A 21618-nucleotide genomic window follows, 5' to 3' on the forward strand; every position below is an offset into this window, starting at 1 on the left:
TACAGCTGGGACCCCTGAGCTCGGGCAACAGGCTGGAAAATCTCGATCACCGCCCTTCACAGTAACATTGTGATTCAAACTCAGTAACATTCTCCCGAAGATGCTGGGAGGTGGGGGTGGGGGTGGGGAGGGGATGGAAGCGCACCGTGACCTGTTGCAAAAAAAAAAAAAAAAAAAAAAAAAAGAAAAGAAAAAAAAATCCAACGGGGCTAGGGGAGCACTTTGGAAAACAGCTGCCTCCTTTCTCAAGCAAGGCTTCGTTTCCCGTCTGCATGATGGATGTCTGCAAACATGACCTTAAGTCTGTGCACATCTCTGCCCGAACGTTCTTTTTTTTTTTTTTCCTCCTTTTCCCCACTCCAAGAAGTCAACGAGGGATATTCGGGGGCATTACCACTGCGCCTTACACTGACCCGATGAGTCACTTTAATGCAGGGCTGCTCCGCTTACCACGTTACCCGCCGCGATAACGGAAGGGGAAACCTTTGAAACTTCTAAAGCAATCTCCGCAGCCTACCTAGACCCGGAATACCTATTTGCGGGAAAACACGCCCCAAAGACAAGGCCAGACCTTAGGAAGCCCGAGGGGACCCAGCGAGCGCAGCTCCCGGCTCAGCCTGGCCCCGACGTCGGCCACAGCCCCCCCAGCCCGCCGCGCGGGGATGGGGGGGGCGACTGATGAGCACCCGTCGGCGGTTCTGACGCACAGAGAACAGCTCAGAAAGGCCGGCGGACTCCGACACCACGCGGAGCCACAGCACAGCTTCAGACGCAGTTGAAGATCCCGCTCTCAGGCTGGACGAAGGCGGAGCGGTAGCGCAGGCTGAGCCAACTGGAGAGCCCTACAGTGCGGCGAGCAGTCCTAGGACAGCCCCCCAGAGCGAGGCACTCTGGGACTCGTAGTTTACTTCCCGGGCAGCGTTTTTAATTCCCATCCCGTCCCCCGCAGCCTTCCAACGTCGCTTTTATGCTCTCCCTCTCCTTCCAGCACGCCGACTTCCTGGTCGCCGCACGCCCTCACGTACGACTACACTACCCAGAAGTCTCTTCTTCGCGACCCAGCGCGCCGGGGGCGCCGGCAGTCTCCCGCGGACTACAGTTCCCAGAAGTCCCCTGGAGAAGTGCTTCCCTCTCTCCTTTCCAGGACCACAATTCCCAGAACCTTCAGCTTCCCGGCGGTTCCCTTTTTTACTCGATCTCTCCTCGGGCTGGCTGGGGCTCAGCCGGCCGGCAGGCACAGAGCGGACGTCGTGATTCGTCGGGACTGGGCGCAGGGTTTCCTTAGCGGCCTGTTTTGCTCCCCACTCAGTGATTCCCTTTACAGGCCGTCGCGGCTGGCCTGAGCGGTGACCTGGCGGGCCGCGCCTGCGCTCTGCCCCGTTTCCTGCCTGGCTGGTGGCGGTGGCCATTTTGTTCATCCTCCTCCTCCTCCTGCTCCTCCTGGTTGGAGCGCAGTGTCCGGAGCGGGCTGGGGGGAGAGAGCCCGAGAGCAGGGTTCGGTGGCTTTTCCTCTGTCCCCAGCCGGTGCCCGGAGCCCCCCTCCCCTTCCTCCCCACCCCCTCCCCTCCCCAGCCCTGCCCTCCCCCTTGTCCCGGGATCGCTCCGTCGCACCCACCATGATGGAAGACGACGGGCAGCCCCGGACTCTGTGAGTACCCGAGACGGGGGCAGCCAGGCGCCGGGAGGCCCGGGCGCCGCGGGACGATGCGGGAGGGAGCGGGAGCGCGGGGCCGAAGCTGGGACTTGCGGCGGCTCCTCGGCCGGGGCGGCGCGGACGCCAAGTGCATTCCTCCTCTGCCCCCTTTTCCTTGGGAAGGAAGCCCTCCCTTCCCCCAGACGCAGCCACTTCCTGGGGTCTGGGCTTCGTGTCGACCTTCTCCTCTCGCGCCCTTCTCTGCACACCCTCCCTGGGCCGGCCGTCCGCACGGCCGGGCTGTCAGGCCCGGGAGAGCTGCTCCCCCTCCGCCGCGGGGGCCCCGGGCCGGGCCGGGCGCCGCCGGTCCCCACGGGGGCAGGGCCTGGGCGGGGGTGGGACCGGGGGTGGGACCGCAGCCTCGTGCCCGGGGCCGGGGGCCGGGGGCCGGGGGCCGGGGGCCCGGAGGCGGGAGCGCCCTCGCCCCGCACGCCCGCCGCCGCGCCGCTGCCGGCCCGCGTCGCAGGCTGAGCTCCCCGAGGAAGCGGACGCGGAGCCTCCACTCCAGCCCGGGCTCGCTCCCTGCCCCACGTGCCCCCGCCCACGCTGTCAGACGCTCGCCGAGCGCCCGCTACTTTCGAAGTGCAGAAGGGATGCCTCTTGCGGCGCGAGCATCTTTCCCTTCTTCGAAGTTTACTTTGAGCGCTACCTACGCTAAACTGACAGCCAGTTAGTTGTTTCACTGCTTTCGCTCTTCTGGTGTTCCCTCCTCCTGATCTGTTTTGTGCTTTGAGACCCCCCAGAGTTGGATAAAGTGTTGTCTATCCACTATTCGATGTGTGTCTTCTGAGCGCCCTTTTCTTCCTCTATCTTGCTGTTGCTTTTTTTTTTTTTTTTTTTTAAACACCTGAAGCCCGGTCTAATGAATGAGTTTCAATCTTCCCACCGCTTGTTCGAGTTTTCCTTTCTTTCCTAATGAAGAGTGATGACTCAGCATTTGCATTCCTTTCCGGGATAGTGTGGCACTCCTTTCTTTTTTCCTGCTTTTTTTTTTTCTTTTTTTCTTTTTTTTTTTTTTTTTTAAGAAATTCGGGGTGATTTCTAATGAACTGTTTAAGTTGGCCACCTTCGGTTTTCCTAGCCTCTGCAAGCTCAGCACACCTACCTCCAGTAGGAGTCAGATCGCTGCTTTGTTTTCTCTTGCCTCTGCCTGGTATTGATACGATCATAGTCCACTCCGCTCTGCTATCTGTTGGGGAAATTACTTTTTGGGGGAATAGATGAAGGTGGATGGGTACTCGGGAAGTTTGACTGGATTCTCATCTCTTCTACCAAAGAAAGCGCTCAGTGAAGAAGATAGATATCTGTTTACAATATTGATACAGGTTTGGGGTTTGTTGTTGTTGTTGTTGTTTCATTTGGGAGGGCTGGGGGTGGGCTGGCGCTCTTTGTATTCCTGGTTCTTTAAATGTCTCAACCAAAGTATTAGCCATCCTGTTTTGAGAATTTGAGGCCAACTTAAGCACGTCAAATGCTTCAGTGACAAAAGTCTGCTTTGGAGAATTTTTATATTTATATTCTGCGCTGTCTCCCATTGCTGACTTTTTTTTCCCCAGAAAAGAGAGAATTGGAACAATTTGAATTTTGCCCTTTAAAATCTGTTGAAACCAAGGCTTGATAGCCACGTGTGCTGTGATGGAAGCATCTGAGAGAGCGGATTTAGTGCCTAGCTAGCATGTATTTAACAAAGATAAAAGTTACATTGTATCTAAACATCTGAAATGTCATCATTGCATCATAATAGCTGCTGAATGATTGGTAAATTCTCATGGCACCTTTCTCATTAACTGTATCCGTTCCTTAAGAAGAGGAATTCCTGGTTTTGTGGGACTAAATAATTTGCCATTTCGCTACCTTTAATTCATATAACTATCTTTGCATTTGCCTTATCTTCATCTCCATCAGACCTTGGACCCTTCTCCAGTAGACTAATGAGCTAACTTTGTCACTTCTTACCTCTGCTCTCTCCAATCTCCTGTTTTTCTCTGAAACACACTTACTTCGTCTGTGTTTACAGTTGTCTAAGAATGTGACATGTGTACGTGTGAGTAAAGAAACATCTTGAGCTTAGTTGTACCTGTATGTCAGTACATGTTTACTATTCTGTCTTCCTTTTTCCTTCTCCCACTCTTCTCTATGGGAAGGGTTTTTTTTTTTTTTTTTTTTTTTTTAGACAAGGACTGCTACATCTTCCTAGGTCTTACCCCTGCAGCACTTAGTTCACTGCCTGGAACACAAGAGGTACTCAAATATTTTACAATGATTATACTTCTTTGAATTAGTATTAAGGTTTTTTTAAGTCCTGATTAATGTAAAATCATGAGCAGACATGACTGTCATACATGGTGTGGTCTGATAATTTTTATATATATATTTTTTAAAACCTTTAAATGTAGAATTTTGAGATAACAAATGTTTCAGATTCAGGATTTCTCGATCAGATTTTAATAAAAATAATGTTTAGTCTAGTTTTTTTCTAAGTGTTCATTTTACATAATTCCCCTCAAAGGGTTCTTTCAGGTGTAAGTAACATGATGAAAACTTTGAACGTGACTTTAGAGGTTGACATCTAGTAGGGTTTTATTTTGTTTATTTATGGAGATCCTTTTATTTTACATTGTGATCTGTGGGTTAGGTTTTCAAGTGGCTAGTATGTTGTAAAAGAATGTACTCTTAACAAAGCTTATCTTAAACTGTTTCCTTAAAATGCCTGTGTGTTACTAGTGAGGTTTTTTTCCTGCAGACACACACAAGCTAAGACATATGGTTCTATCATCAGAAAACAATATGGTGTTTATAGCCTAGGTAGGTCTTTAAATATTCATTACCTACAGTATTACTAATTTATTTGATGGTATTTAAAGTGGTATAGAATTGCTTTGATGTTGAGCCTAAAGTTTGTTTATCCCTTAAAGGTCTGTTTTCTGATGTTCTTTGTTCTTATTTGACATTTATTTTGGGGTAATATATATTGGATAACTTGTGATCTAAAAAAACAAACGAGATCATTCTGTGTAATCTGGTGTTAGAAGTAAACTGCCTAACACCAACCTTGTGGGACCCACATTTCAGACTTGTGGGTAGCTTTTGAGTGCAGAGATTTGATCTGAATCTCTAATACAACATTAAATTATAGCAGTGCTCTATTGTGGTTTAACTTTCATTTATCTGATGCCTCAAAATTCGTAGGAATTGTGGATCTGGGATTACACCATGTTATGCTATGCTTTCCTGTTCTTTATTTCTGATAGAAGCTGTCAAAAGGAGGAAATAAAGCAGTGATTTAGAGTATAACCTGAATATTTGAGGGTAATAGCAGAAGAAACTATTAGATTCCATTATAAAATTGCTTAGCTATGTGATGGATTTGGCTATATTGTGGCTGTAATGAAGCACCTCTGTCAACTCAATCACATTCTCTGTTTCTTTAAAATGCGTGTGTGCGTGTGTCAATATCCTGTATATAGGTGGTCAGTTCGCTTGTACCCCCTTGTACCTTTCCTCCACCTTGCCCCCTTCCTAAAATAAAATACCCACAAATTGATGAGTTCATTTAGAGGCCTGTTGAAGGATATTGTTATGAACAAAAGCAAAAATGTTACTTTCATGGAGATTTAGCCATACTGTCTTGTGCAAAAGTACACATAATTAATTTCAGCCTTGGTAAGGCTACTCTTTTCAGAGTGAGAGCACATTCAGTGTTGAAAAAGCATGATTAGTCTTCTGAAAGGCATGATGTTCTTAACTTAAAATTCTGCCCAGTTGGACATAGGAAGTAGTTTGGCAATGTGAACTTTTGCCTACAGTGAAACTGCCAAGTTTCTGGTCTCAAATTGGATTTTAACCCTTAAATTAGGGATAAAAGCATCATTTCCCATTTTTAATGCTTTAGTTCCAACAGTTCCTGTTCATAGAAGACAAAATAGACCTAAGGTATGCCTTTTTTTTTTTCTTCAGTAAAAAATTGTTTTGGAATTTCCTCAGTGTTTATTCTTTGAATTGACCTCCTAATACAAGAATTTGAGCCATTTATCTTTTTCTGTATTTTGTATGTTTCAAGCAGAAACTTTATACTTTAACACTTGGAACTTTAGAATATATTGACTGTTTCAGAAGAGAAAGAAAGTGAAGTGTAGGAAACTATAAATTAGAGCGAGAAAAGATACTTCACTGTACTGCCAAGAGATGATGTTCTTTCTAGGTCAGATGTTGAACATCTGCCTTACATATTTTTGTTAGTATTTATTTTGGGACATAATTTTATGGTAATGTAAGATACACTGTGCAATACAGTATTTTAAAAGGTTATAAGTAGTTTCTTTGAATACTATGAAGGATGAAGGCATATGCAAATGAGCGAATTACAGAAATTGAGTAAAGGAAAGAAAGGGCAGTCTGAGATTTGGATAAAATATAGGTGAAATTATATGGTGAATTACATCCCTTTTATCCCACTAAATTAAGATGTTGTACATGTTATGGAAGCCTTTTTTTATATTAGTTTTGGAATTTAGTTTGCTGCTTTACCACTGAATTTTTAGTGTAGATATTTGAAAAATAAGAAACCTTAAAACTGGATTTTTGTATTTCGTGTCATTCTAAACTTAGATTACCATTTTACTCCTGAGCATCAGTGCTTGAAATGTAAATTACCATATCTAAGTGTGCCTCTGGAAAGTCTTCAAAATTTATAACTCACTCGAAAAAGATTGACTTGGAATAAAAATACTATTAAAACTGTTAGGTGTGGAAGGTAGCTAATGCCCATGCAATTTTTGTGAACAAATCCGTGTTTAAGCGGTAATGCAAATTTAAAACTATTTATTTACATTGTATTATATAAAAATAATTATTCTACTATAACTTTGTTATTAGTGTCAATATGTGAAAATCAGTTTTATCCATTCCTCTTCTATTCTCTAAGCAATGAGCTAACTAGCACTTTAGGCTAAATGAATATAACATTTAGGAGACCAAGGTCACGGCTTCATTTTCTTTATAGAGAGTTCTACCTCATACAAAAAGAAATTATTCCCTGGATACAGGCTCACAAATCCCTGTGAGTTAAAAAGGGACAGGCAGTTGTCTGACGAGCTTATAATCCTATAACCTTTGGTACTGCTGGAAAAAGTGTGTCATTCCATGGCCTACCGACGGGTCTGCTCTACTTTAATTATAAGAAAAAGATGGCGTGGTAGACCTAAAGCCGTTTGTCACTAGTTTAGTCTTCTATTTAAGTAACATTGGACGTGTGGTTCACTTTTAGAGCATTATTGCTCTAAATGCTCTAGTTATTAGTGCCCATTGCAATGAAATTCTTAGTTGAACTGGGAAATCGCTACTCATTCTTAATCAGATCATTTTTTTCTTTTTACACTTTACCTTTTCTCAGTTTATTTTTCCCTTTCAGGATGTTCCAGCTTAAAGCAGTTATGTATTTAATATGGTAACCATAGGTGCAATGCTCATTTTGGTCTCAGTGATCAGTTTCCAGATGTTATATATTATCGTTAGGAAAATAAAACTTAACGTCTTTTTAATTTCCAGGAGTAGCTATGTTAAAATTTATAAATGTTGTTTAGTTCATGAGGTTGTTCACAACAGATGTGAGTTTTAGGAATTATACACTGAGTACTAGAAAGACTGACAAGTTTGGCCATTTATTAAGCTAAATTCATATAAATCCATGGACAAATCCTATAAAACCAGGTGGTCGTTTCTGGATGGTGGTATTCTTTTCTTTTGAGTTTATCTGTATTCTGAATTTCTTAATATAGGATAGAATACATATATTCAATATGTAATTAAAAAAAAAATCCCAAATCTTTAAATCAGCATAGTGGAAAGTGTACCTCGATTTGTCTTATATTTCTCTGAATTTCTGGAGAAATCTTTATATTTGTTTTGTAATCTACAAATAAAGGTGTATTTTGTTGGTTCTGGTGTATTTTACACTAGGAAATTTTTATTATTTTTGCCCTGCTTTCCTAAAACAAAACAATGAAGATATACCATCAATGAATCTTAATTATTAGCAAGACAAAACAAAACCTTCCAATCTCTGTGTTTTGCTATAACTCTTAGTTCTGTTCTTTGTTCGTGTAATTGCTTTTGTTGGGGATCTAAGATAAACTCCCTTTGGATGTCTAATGTCTCTTTATGATCAGATCTTATAATCAATCAGTATTTTTGGTATTATTTATGTGTGTGTGTTTGTGTGTGTGTCTCTCTCTCACACACACACATACACATTTTCAATTGTGTTTTACATCCAGAATTTTTTTTTTTTTTTTTACATCCGGAAATTGTAGCTATCTGGAGATTGGTTTAAATTTGTATTATTTTTATTCTAATAAATAAGATGAGAAAATGATACGTAGGATACGGAGTAATAATGCTTTGGGGGTATGCAAGGTCACAGTGATTTCTTCTTTATAAAATGTTTGAAGTGATACGTTAGTGGCCTGATTTAGTACCCAAGAACACTTGCTGCTTTTCTAAGTAAGGCTTCATCTTACCTGCATAGGATTAGGCTTAATCGTAAAAAATTGTACTGAAGACAGAGGAAGTTAAAATGAAATAAAAAGTGTTGAGTTAAATGATAATGCATTAGCGTCAGATGAAGGGAAATTGCTGATAATGTATTCTTTTTCTTCTTGAACAGATACGTAGGTAACCTCTCCAGAGATGTGACAGAAGTCCTTATTCTTCAGTTATTCAGTCAGATTGGACCCTGTAAAAGCTGTAAAATGATAACAGAGGTAAGATCTTCCCAGTTCCATGTGCTGACAGCGTGATGCTTAACGTGGGAGATACATAAATTGATTAATATAATTTTAAAATGTCACTTAAGGCCTCAAGTTACTCTGATGGAGAGAGATTCACATTTATTGTGTTGACTTACTACTTTGATTTGGCAGACAGACTAGGTTTAGAACGGCGTTTTATTTGCGAGGACAAAGTTTGTGTGCTGTTACTCTCACGTGGTCATTCTTCAGGATGTAGTTACCTTCGAGTGATTCTGCTTGTAAAAAAACTGTTAGAGCGTATCTCATAGTGCTGAAAAACCAGATAATACTTCATACGATTCCATTAAGAATGTTACCTGTTCAGATAATCTGCATGTAAGGTTTAGGAATTGGTGTAGTAAAAGAACATTAGGTTCTTGTGTGCGTAGTGCAGCACCGTGCACTGTGGGTATCTCTACTAAATACTAATAATAGCAACTGTATGTAGACTGGACTTAAGTTGTTACGGTGATCATTTTGTTTTTCCTCTTTGCAAAGAAAACTTTCTTTTTATACTTTCCTGGTTAAGACTCTGTAGCAGTGCCCAAAGGCTCGTGGTTCAGTTCACCTTCTTCCTTTGTCTTTATTCACCCACACGCTTTTTAGACTATTTACTCTGTACCAGCTATTCCAGGAAGTTCTAGAGATAGAGTGCTAAATAAGACAGTTCTGGGCACTAGAATTCTACAGCCCGATGAGAGAGACAGAGGAGTTAACAGGCACTAATGACACATGCTGTGGGAGCACAGGGGTCTGGTACAGTCTTGGGCCTGGGGAGGCTTTATTGGAGGAATCAGCATCTAGGCTGAACCTCAAGGATAGCAGTGAAATCTGAGGAAGAAGGGATTCCGGGTGAGAGAAGAATGGCGATCCAGTCTGGTAAACAGGGAGCAGGTGTGCTCATGAGAGGAAGTTGAAGGTAGAGACCGTGGTGTGGTTGGCGTTCTGAATGGGATTAGTCATAAAAGATGGCAGGAGATGAGGCAAGAGTGTTCAGCAGGGGCTAGAAGCTGTGCTAAGGAGTTTGTTATACCCTGTGAGGGGAACTGTGAAAAACCCGTAAAGCAAATTGGACTTTTGATTTTCTTTCCTAGCTATTAATAATCCTTCTTCTGTTCCAGTACCCCTTCTTTCCTTTGATCATTCATTCATTTCATTCATTCTTTGATTCATTCATCAAAAATTTACTTTATGCTAGGCACTATTCAGAGTGCTGTAGCTCTGGGGCTATAGTGGAAAGCCAAAGGAGACTCCCGTGAGTTTACATACTATTGAGAATATTGTTAACAAACAAACAATAATTGCAGATAGGCATAAGAGCTCTGACGAGAATAAAACCATTCTGTGATGAGGATTGGAGAGTTGGTGTTTATATAAGCTAGGTGGTGAGGGAAGATGTCACCTCTCTGATCTGAGACAGGAATAAAAAGATGGTGCCATCTGTGTTCCGAGCTAGTGGCAGAGGGAATGGCAAATACAAAAGGCTGTGAGTTGGTAATGAACTTGGTGAGTTCATGGAACCAAAGACCAAGATGGCTGGAACCTGGGGAAGTAGAGGGAAGTGGTGGAAAATGAGTGTAAAGAGATAGGCAGGCAGGGTTCAGAATCACCTATGGTAGTAGGGGCCATGATACATAGTTTGGATTTTACTCTGGTTGTGGTGGAGTTTTAAGCAGAGTAATGAAGCACTCTGGTTTGCATTTTTAAGATTATTTAGAGAATGGCTTGTCATGGAGAATGGATTGTAGGGTGCAGGAATGGAAGAAGGTAAACCAGCTGGGTTTATTTTACTAGTCTATGTAAGAGCTGATGGGGATTTGTTCTTTAGATTGGTAGGCGTAGAGATAGAAATAGGGCAGTTTGTAATATAGTTTGCGGGTGGAATCAATTAGTAGGACTGGATGGGCTGGGGAACATAAGGGAAAGGAAGACATTAAGAAAGACAAAGGCTCTTGTTTGCAGTTGTGTAGATGGTCATGCTATTTGTTCAAATGGGAATGACGAAGGGAGGCATAGTATGGTTGCGGGAGTGGTAGGAATCAGGAGTTCTGTTTTGGCAGTGTTAAACTGAAGGTGTGCATTAGATATCCAAAGAAACATTTTATGTAGATAGTTGGGTAAACTGAGAGACCGGTGCTGATGATAGCGGCTTGTAGGTGTATTTGAACCTATGGGACTAGATGAAATGTGGACATAGTTCACATTTCACTAGATGAAATCTAGTCCCTTGATTTAAAGAGTGCTGATGGAGAGGGGTAGAGTGGTCTAGGTCTAAGTGCTGGAGCATTTCAACATTTAGGGTGATGCTTAGAGTTTGAGTTAAGGGGGAAGAACTGCCTTCTGAAAGATTTTCCATTAAGAGAACCAGAAAACCAAGAGGCTATGTGGAACCTAAAATAGAGTATTTAAAGGAGGAAGAGTTGTTAGCTGTTTTTGAGTACTGCTTAAAAGTCTTAAATGAAGACAGAAAAGAGATCACAGAGGTGGCAGAGGGGTCACTGGTGAGCTCAACACAAAGTTTCACTGGCCTGGTTGGGTAGGAAGCCGATTGGAGTGGGTTCAGGAGAGAATTGGGATGTGAGAAAGTAGAGTCACTACAAAATTTTTGAGAAACTTTTGATAAAGACTTATTTTAATAGTATTCTTTTTAAAAATTGCACAGTCATCCATTTGAGGGGAGAGGGATTTGAAATGAATTTTTATAATTCATCCATATTCTGCAATTCCTACATTCAAATTTATAGATAGCTGTAAAATCTCATCTTGACGTTTATGTCATCCAACAAACATTGGTGACTGCTAATCAAGGTAAGGACACAATTGATCTCTAGAATGTCCCTTGGTGGCATAATTGGGAAGTGTCCAAAGAGCTAGGCGTTTATTTCCCTTTTCATAAATTCCATTTCAGTATATGAAAAATGCTTTTTTCCCTTAGTTTTGTGATTTTAAAATATTTTTATTTATTTATTTTTTACTTGAGATATTATTTGTTGTAGATTCTAGGTTTCTGTCTATACTATCATGTTATGTTACCGATTTTAAGGCTAAAAAATTCTCTGACAGTGGGTTGGGACAAAAATCAGTGGTGTCTTACCTGGAATGCAGTGTGATGTGAGAGAGGGAGAGAGAGAGTGTGTGTGTGTATACACATGCATATATGCATATATTGAATGGGATTGGCCTGCTACTAGTTAGGTAAACTTGAAGTCAGTCTTCATGAGTTAGGGTAGTTTACTAAAGTGTCTTGTTATCATGGATCTACCATTGGACTCCTGTATGTTTTGCTAGAATTACCAGTGTTTTCTGTAAGGACCATCAGGGCTGAGGAGATAGTAAAATGAAAAATTAGCTAGCATAGTTTTTGTTTGCTATTTACCTTTACATCCTATCTACAAATGAATGTTATTGATAAACGTTAACTCTTTTACAAGAGGAATTTAAGCATGTTTTTCTTTGGAATCTTTTCCCCATTTCCTTTCTGTACCTCTTAACAGAGTTCACATGGCTACGACAGTGGGATTTTATATGAGAGCCCGTAGTTTTCTTGTCAGTATTAATGATCACACTTTCTTCCCCCCTCAAGGAAATGCCTTCTGGTTGCTTCGTCACTATTGTTTTAGACGTCTTATTTTGGATTTTTCTTCTAAAACTTTCCCGGAATGAAAAACCGTGGTTGTTGAAAAGATCTTTATTTTATCTGGTATTATGTACCCCTTGTAAGTGCAACTAGAATTCCACATTTTAAAATAGTATTATTTTTTTTAGGGCGTTTTACGTTGAACAGTGATGAGTGTTTTTAGCCTTATGCAAAAAAAAATGTATTTGTACAATTTTGTAGTTCTTCAATACAGGTTGCAGTTTTATAGAATTCAATTCTGTTTTGGTTGTTATAAAGTTGTTATAACTTAGGTCATACTTTCTGATTGTCTTCATAAATGTCTCTTTGCCAACTCCTGTCAAGCATAATATTGTAGAAAAAATTTAACGAAGGTTTCTTTTCGTGTGTGTGATATAAAATTGTAGCTTTGTCCTGGCATATTTTATTCAGACATTTTCAGAAATCCTTTTCTTGATTACTAGCATACTTTTCTGGCTTTTGAAGACTGGATTCAAAGTATATAGAATCTCCTGTTCGTTAGAATAGTTTGAAAGATGGGGAATTCATTTCAATAGCAGATTATAAATTTGAAATTTTTGTTTTTATTTTCATCCCTTATCCAGGAAAGGAGCACATAATCATCTCCTCATATGTAGTATTCATACTAGTTTTTCGATCATAAGTAAAGTTTCTCAAGTTCGTTCATTTCTGTATTTTTTTTTGTCATGGGAATAGTTTATGAAGGATTATGATGCATAAATAGAATTCATCCTTTTGAAAATTATGTTGGGAGAAAGAAGAGCAGTGGTAAGGAGTGGAGTGGTCCTTAAGGTTTTGTTAGGTCTAATATAAAATTCTATTTTATATTTAACATATTCCACCAGGATTCTATATTTTGCTTTAATAATGATAGTCATGATTCTATACCACTTTGATGGTTCTGTTTGAGTACAACAGTATTCTGAGGTGCAAAGTCAGGTGTAGCTGTAAATCTTATTTTTTATTTTTATAAGTGTTAGGCTTTCATAAGCTTATGCAATCTCACCTTGTACATTCCTAGCTGTCAGTAATGTTTTTTCCTGGATTTTCTTCTCAGCAACCCGATAGCAGAAGGGTCAACTCTTCTGTTGGATTTTCTGTTTTGCAGCATACAAGCAATGACCCATATTGCTTTGTGGAATTTTATGAACACAGAGATGCAGCTGCTGCATTAGCTGCTATGAATGGGAGAAAAATTTTGGGAAAGGTAAGATAATACAATGATGGCACCTCATGAGTAATATATTTTTGCATGTCAAATTAGCTTGTGTGCGTGATTTTTTGTTTTTGTTTTTGTTTTTAGCTTGTATTATTTTTAGCAAGTTTTTAAACAAATATTCAGCTCTGCCGAGTGATGGTTTTGCTTTATTCAACCTAGTGTTTTTACAAAAATTATCCTGTTTGATAAATGATTTAATAAGTGGTAAGTGTTATGGTTCTTAATGACATGCCTAATAATTGTATTAAATATAATCTTTATTTTTAGGAGGTCAAAGTAAACTGGGCAACAACACCAAGTAGCCAGAAAAAAGATACTTCCAGTAAGTACTCCTGCTGCATTTTACTGTGGAAGAGTTCTGAAATTATCCTGGCAGCGCTACCAGCTTAAGTAGGGTTTTTCTTCCCTTAGTATTGCCTGAAAAAGGCTTATTGTAGCTAACTTTTTAAGTATTTGATTACCAAATGCTTTGATTTCAGATCACTTCCATGTGTTTGTTGGGGATTTGAGTCCAGAAATTACAACAGAAGATATCAAATCAGCATTTGCCCCCTTTGGTAAAATATCGTAAGTATCATAATCAATACTATACTCTGTAGTGATAGGCAAAATTATATATGATTAACTTGTACTGGAATTAAGATTTTCTTTCCCTAGTTAGTGTGATTTTTTTGTTTGTTGGTTTGTTTTGTTTTGTTTTTTTTGATTAGTAGATGTTGTTGAAAATGTTAATGTCATTTCAATGTTTTGGGGTCTTGTTTTCATCTAATCCTGTGTATAATATGTTAAAAATTTTTTAAGTAATTGTTATCTTTGAAGCAGATGTTTGGGTGGAAAGCCTATTATAAAGTCCAACTTTCTGTCAAATGTTTTCAAAATTTGGTGGTTAACTAAAAGTGAATGTGATGTATACTGTGTATTAAACCTTTATAGGAAGAGTTTATAAATTGGGAAAAAGTAGGTAAATCCTTGGGTATATTGTGGTTAAATTGCAAATGTACATGTTTAATTATAATGATAAGTGTGTTTTGATATTTTAGCTGAAAAGTAGTACTATTATAATACTAAAATGTTTCATTGTCTGAGCCATAAATGTGGGATTAATTAGTGGATGTTTTTTTCTTACTGGTATTTGATTTCTGCTAGTTAGGGCCTAAATGTTTGATTTTTAACAAAGTTTATGCTCAAATCTCACTTGTATGTTATGTGATCAAATACATTGGAAAATTTAAAGTGGTTTTATAAGTTCTATAAAATGTTTATTGCGATTTATCTTTCTGATTTAAATCTGTATATTTTATGTATTTCCTGTAGATTTAAATGAAACGTTATAGTACTACTTTACAGGAATATGTTTCACCTAAGAACAACAATATTTTTCTGTATACAATTTGTTGTTCTGTAGATTTATTTGAAAGAAAGATTTAATTCTTAATTTTCTATTTTGATATGTGCTTTGCTTTTTAATCTTTAAATGTGGTAAGTAGTACTGTTTTAAAAATCAGTATAAAAAATAATACAGGTTGCTGTTTTTCGATCTTTATTTATTATACCTGAGACCTGCAGTTTTTCTAAAGTCCAAGTCACAATTAAAAGTAATAGCATTCTGGTTATTTTGCAGAATTGCTCATAAGAATGGACAGGATCTTGAAGGCTAACTGCAAGGAACTGTGCACACTGGAACTCAGTTGTAGATTTTTTTCTCATTTCTATTTATTCTTATTATACATTATTTATATATACATATTTTAGTATTTACATTTTAACATTCTATATTCAGTGGAGTTCTATATTTCCAATCATTTTAACTTACTCACTAAAATTTCTGTGTAAATTTGTTGTTTTCGTACTGGTGTGCTTAGCATTGTTGTTAGTTTTTTATTCTCCTTTCTTAAATTTCTGAAAATGTCAATTTTTCAAAATTTACAGCTGCCCAAACTCCAAAATGATGGTAGAGAATTGACCAAGAAAAATAAAGAAATCTGTTAACAGGCCATGTATGCCTTTTTAATTCCTATTTTTACCTCTTTTTCAATTTTTTAATATTTCATATATTTTGTATCACTAGGCAGAAGACATTTAACTATTTAGAGATTGCATGGTAAAGTAGTTAGTATTGTTACAGTAATTTATAGAACCAGTAAACCTTAGAGGACACTAGCCAATAGAATATTAGAAAAGGAAACTATTGTTCCTATTAATCTTCCAATTTGAGCATTTAGTTTAGAAAGTGCAGGCTATTTGATTAGGTTGCATGTTTATTACATGTTTTTGTCCTACTGCTTTTTTCTAACAGGTAAAGAAGCGTTAGGGAGAGTTCAGGAATGGCAGTAGTTAATTAGGGCTAACTGGAATTTTATTTAAAAAAATGCTCACAATACAGTGTGTGTGGTTCCTTTTAGTTTTTATTTTGAGGATGACTCTTACTTCCCTCATTTAGCTGTGCTTCTTTTCACAGGGATGCCCGAGTAGTTAAAGACATGGCAACTGGAAAATCCAAAGGCTATGGTTTTGTATCTTTTTATAACAAACTGGTATGTTCTTTCAACTCAATGTAAATTTAATACAAAATTTAGCCGTTTATTAATTGGAATCTTGAATATTCTTAGATGTTGACTATAAAATTTCTATGTAATTTTGTGTATTTTAATAGAGTATAATTGTTTTCTTGGAAATAGCTAGAAAAAGGCTGATTATAAGAAAGACTATTATGGTTGCATTAATGCATTGGTGAAGGTAAGATGCTGCGTTGGAAGTCAAACTCGACTAGGACGTATGAAAAAAGAAAAAAGAAAAGACTAGGACATATGAACTCATCTCAGAATTTGGAGGGAAGTTAAATTATATTTAATAGTTTTAACTTTTAAATTATCATCCATACTTTTGTAGTTAGAATATTAATGACTATGGCAAATTATGTAAATGAAAATTAAAGTGATTCATCATGATTTTTGCATGTATTCTTAAAGAAAGAGGTACCAGAATGTCTAAGCATTTGTAGTAACTTTAAAATCGGATGATAAAGTGGGCTTTGATAGTATTTAGACCAGTTTTAGCGACTTTTAAATTACCTATATCTTATTGAAGTGGCAAGATAAAGGTTAGGAGCTGTATTCTTTTGTTTAGATTCATTGCAAATTCACATTAGTTGTGATAATTAAATTCATTTTTATTGCCAGCATTCTAAATCCTAATGTGGAAGTCTTCTGTCTTAAAATGAATTCTTAATCTTGTATCACAGTCATAGTCCATTGCTACTAGAATATAGATTTTGGAGTATGTAATTTAGACCATAGTATTGGGAGTTTCTGTATAGTCAGTAAAAGTTACGTTTCAGATCAACCATTAAATTAAGGTATTTGTGAAGAACTTTGTTTTATGGGATTCTTGATTTCCCTCTTTCTGGTAATCAGTGGGATTATGATTTTTTTCTTACATATTTGAATTATAATCCTTTTCCCTTGATGCTTAAATGCTGTCCTAGTATTTTGAAATCTGTGAATAAAAATAGTTTTGGCATATCGCTGAAGTTCAGATTTTTTTTTTCCTTTTTTTTTTTTTGGTGATACTAGTTCAGTTTTGTTTATTTAGGATGCTTAGTGAATTCAATCCCTTTACTGGTAAGATTTATTGGCTCAGCAGTGCCAGCATTTTATTTCATCTTCCTGGGTCTTATATGCCACAATTTTCTTCTCTGTTTGTAATTGCTTTCTTTCTCTTTTTCTCTGTAGGATGCAGAAAATGCAATTGTGCATATGGGAGGTCAGTGGTTGGGTGGTCGTCAGATCAGAACCAACTGGGCCACACGTAAACCACCTGCACCTAAAAGTACACAAGAAAGTAAGATGTGTCTACTGTGTGTGTTAAAATTATGGATACTTCACCAAATCCTGAATTAGGATAGTCTTAATTCCTTAAAATATAAATGTTATTACCATTGTAAGGCTCGTTTCATCTTGAATTTAATTGTCTGGTAGTAATTGGGCTTTGATAATTTGATAATTAGCATATTTGGAGCTGTGAACTAGCTGATTGTTTAGATCAAATCATGGCGTCAAGAAAATTCAGTTTTCACCCTCAGTTAGGTGTATCTCCGTACATAGTAATCAGTTTGGTAACTACTGTACAATCATGAACATTTTTGTTTTCCTTCTGTATATAGATAACACTAAGCAGTTGAGATTTGAAGATGTAGTAAACCAGTCAAGTCCAAAAAATTGTACTGTGTACTGTGGAGGAATTGCCTCTGGGTTAACAGGTATAGTGTATGGTTCCCTCCTCCCCTTCCCTGCAGAGCTGTATCACTCTTAGTGTCAGTATCGTAAGCCTTAAGTATTTTATTTGTGTGTTTTTGTTTCTCAGATCAGCTTATGAGACAGACTTTCTCACCATTCGGACAAATTATGGAAATAAGAGTTTTTCCAGAGAAAGGCTATTCATTTGTCAGGTAAAATTCTACCTACAGGTTACTCCTTTCTTTGACCCATGCCTTTCAGTTACATTACTTGATACCCTCAGGTATCAGTTTTTGCTACTTTAGTAGGTTGGGCAACATAGTACTTTAACCTACCTGTATGCATACTGTTCTTTAGGAAAATGCCAAGTTGACAGTTACAAACTAATACATTTCTATATTTACTGTGTAAGTTCTTTTTTTTTTTTTTTTTTTTTTTAAAAAGGACAAAACCCTCATATCTTCCCCTTTTAGATTTTCAACCCACGAAAGTGCAGCCCATGCCATTGTTTCAGTGAATGGCACCACGATTGAAGGACATGTTGTTAAATGCTATTGGGGTAAAGAATCTCCTGATATGACTAAAAACTTCCAACAGGTAATTCGATTTTTCACAGCACTTTTTAAGGTTTCCATCTTACATATCTACATAAAAGCTTTAGAAACTCTGTAAAATAAACAAGATAAAGCATATAGCTGCTTTCAGTTTATTATATTAATGCTTTTTCAAAAGTGATTATTTTGCGGTATTAACTGAATCTTAATACTTTCTTTCCACAGGTGTCACCACCCCAATAAACTTAGACAATGATAAATAACAGAGTCCTATTCACATAAGGGTGCTTACTTAGTTTTTCTCTTCCTTGTCTCCCACTTTCTTCAAATACTGTGTTTCTTACTTATTCCCTAAAACAGTAATTTGCTTTTTCCTAGGTCGACTATAGTCAGTGGGGCCAGTGGAGTCAGGTTTATGGAAACCCACAACAGTATGGACAGTATATGGCAAATGGGTGGCAAGTACCGCCTTACGGAGTATACGGGCAACCATGGAACCAACAAGGATTTGGAGTAGAGTAAGTTGTTTGGGTTTTTCCAGTATAGAAACATACAGTTTTGACAAAAGAAATCAGAAGTATGTTTTTCTAGGGAGAATCTATCTCAAGTAAATTCAGCAGGCTATCTGACATTTGTTAGAGTTACAGAAATCTTATGAAAAGTGATTTATAGTACTAAAAATGTGCTTTTTATTACCTAGGTTACTTTGAAGTAACATTTGTGTCCTCCTATCTCTATAAGCTGTTGGTAGAATTTCATTTCATTTGCATTTCTAATCTATTTTATCTCCTCGTTTATTTTTGCATGGAAGAGGTCTTTGTCTAGATATGTTTAGAAATGTAATGATTTCTGTCTGTTGGGTTGTGTGAGAAGTCTAAGAAATTATGTGGTACAGAGTAGCTTGCTTTTTTTCCTTTGTTCATAAAATGGTTTTGTCCTTTGCTTCTTCCCCAGGTCAGCCTAGATCTTTATTTTTACTGATTCCTTCTTCCTTCTTTTTCCGGCACGAATTTTGTGTTTTTTAAATTTCTTAAATTGATGTACCATGTGTGCAATAAAGGATAGGTAGATGATCTGTCATTTTTAAAAAATCAATTTTGAGATGTTCTTCAGAGAAGTCATTGTGTTAAGTTGTGATTATGTTAACAAAAATTTGAGACTAATGTTAGGATATGGATTCTACATGTGTGGATGTGTGTCATTTATTTCTTTGTTCTTTGTTGTAGATATGTTGATTTCTTGTTTATGATGGGGCTCTGCTTGATTTTTGTATAAAAATATAATTTTTTCTTTGTGTTTGCTCAAGATGTTTTGTTTTGTTTTGTTTTCCAAGTCAATCACCTTCTGCTGCTTGGATGGGTGGATTTGGTGCTCAGCCTCCCCAAGGACAAGCTCCTCCCCCTGTAATACCTCCTCCTAACCAAGCTGGATATGGTATGGCAAGTTACCAAACACAGTGAGCTGGGACTCTAAACAAAATTGTAATTCACGATAGCTTCAGTTTCCTGTGACACTCTGAAGACATGAAAGTAGACATCGGAAAATGAAAATATTTATTTTAAAAATTGAAATGTTTGGAACCTTTAGCACAGCTTTGCTTTGGTGAAGGACACATGTCTTCTAGTTCTGCCTTTTTAAGTTTTTGTTCATGATGGATATGAACATGATTTTTCTTTGTGTACAAAAACTAAAATAAAGTCAATAAAGACAATTCTGACTACAAATTTTGATATAATAGGAGAAATGGGTAATACATTTTGATTCTTAAATACTATTCCATTTTTATCTTGCTGTTCAGTATTTTAACTCACTGTGTTTTTAAAAGAGCAAAAAAAAGGGAGGATCGTGAAAAACTGGGAATCACATATAAGTTCATCCTGAACCTTGATACTCCCCTCCCCTCCCCTGAGGTGGACCACATTCGAAGTCAGCAGGAAAAAAGTGTGATATTGAGAAGAAATTGCATGTTTTTGGAGTCGCTTTGGAGGAAATACTTTCTTTATACCTAAAGAAACTGAAGCCAGACTGATAAAGAAATTTTACAAACTAAATAAGGAACAGCATTATCTGAGTTACTTGAGTGAATCTTGGTGGTCCACATTAAGACATATTTTTAAAACTTTAAAAAGTGTTGATTATTAAAACTGTAGTAAATTACATTTCATTTGGGGGGGAAATTCCAAGTATGGTGTTTGTATTTAAGTCAGACAGTCATACTTGTGCTTTTACATGAAGTTTAAATGATATACATTGTAAATATTGAATAACTACAGTGTTTAAAAAGCATGCTTCAACATAGAAGTAGCAGCAATGTAATTATTTGAAGTAACACTTAACACACTCCACTGCATTGAATGCAATGGATTGATAAGAATGTTTAAGACTGACACTTCCAAGGTTGGCTACTATGTAAAATTAAAATTATACAAATTACTATACAGAAAAAGCCTTAATTTTAATTTCATACAAATCTTTGATGCATAAGTACATTTTAAAATGTCATTGGAAATTAGATTTTTTTTTCTTTACATCACTTGGTATGTAAATACCTTGATTAAAACCTTGTAAACCTATTCCAAGGTTCCTATAAGTTGTATAGTACAAGTGTTTTTAAAAAATCTTGGGGTGTTTTTTAAAATTAGATATATTTTGCCCGAGAATTTTTTTAACAAGATTGCTAAAACATCTTATTTAGACAGTTTGATGTACCAATTTATAATTGGGTATTCAGCTTAAGTAGTACACAGAGTTGTGACTTTTATTTTTATTTAACTTTTTTTTCCTTGTGGGTAGTGTGCATGGGATAATAAGCCTGATCAGAGGCTGAGTTGTATGTGTGCAGAGTTTGTAAATGAACCAATTGAGTAGATGTAGAATACTGAAGTTTGCTTCTGAGATATTTTTTCAGGCTGTGTGGATAAAACCTGCCTCAAATTTCTATCGTAACAAGAATGTAAAAGATAAAATCCTATGTATTCGAATTCTGACAGCTAGAGGGTGCAAATGTTTAGGCAGTGTATTTGAAATGTTGCTTTGAGGCCTGGGCACCAAAATGAGAAAACCTTTACCAGTTAAGTAGTAAGATGCAATTAATACCCGCAAATTACTATTTTTTGAACGTTTCAAGTCTTACAATTAGCTTTAAAATAATGATGATTTTATAAATTGGTGACTACAATAATTCTGGTATTATTTTTCTTCTTCCCCCATTTACAAGAACAGTCAAATGTATTAAACATGAATATTTGTGGGGTCTGAAGTTCATCTTTGGGCCAGATTTGTTATGGCACTTTAGTTTTAACCACAGGAGTCATCTGTGACCCTCTTCTGTGTAAAATTTACCCTTATTTCTTTGTTAATGGCTAGCGTCCTTGGGGGATGTTATGGAAAAGTTACTTTATATTTTATAAGGAGAACACTCAAATTATATCAATTATGCCTCCTAGTTTAAAATTTCTTGAATATATGTGAAACTTGAACAACTAAAGACTT

At 37.5% G+C, this 21618-nt stretch overlaps 1 protein-coding gene across 6 annotated transcripts; it reads left to right on the plus strand.

Moving 5' to 3' along the window:
* Positions 1-870: 870 nt before the first annotated feature.
* TIAL1 (TIA1 cytotoxic granule associated RNA binding protein like 1) lies at positions 871-20868 on the plus strand. Of its 6 annotated transcripts, none has more exons than XM_041742771.1 (14): positions 873-1648; positions 3867-3934; positions 4437-4498; positions 8358-8454; positions 13176-13325; positions 13605-13659; positions 13817-13904; positions 15796-15871; positions 17069-17177; positions 17500-17595; positions 17700-17784; positions 18046-18169; positions 18505-18644; positions 19460-20868. In XM_041742771.1, exons 4-14 carry the CDS (start codon positions 8443-8445, stop codon positions 19584-19586), a joined length of 1062 nt encoding a protein of 353 aa, XP_041598705.1. In that variant the 5' UTR covers positions 873-1648; positions 3867-3934; positions 4437-4498; positions 8358-8442; the 3' UTR covers positions 19587-20868. The 6 variants fall into 6 exon arrangements, with proteins under 6 accessions (XP_041598702.1, XP_041598705.1, XP_041598706.1 ...); XM_041742773.1 differs by having other exon boundaries at positions 875-1648; positions 13227-13325; XM_041742772.1 differs by lacking the exon at positions 4437-4498.
* Positions 20869-21618: the final 750 nt, after the last annotated feature.

Source organism: Vulpes lagopus, chromosome 2 (genome assembly GCF_018345385.1).
Source record: "Vulpes lagopus strain Blue_001 chromosome 2, ASM1834538v1, whole genome shotgun sequence".
NCBI lineage: Eukaryota > Metazoa > Chordata > Mammalia > Carnivora > Canidae > Vulpes > Vulpes lagopus.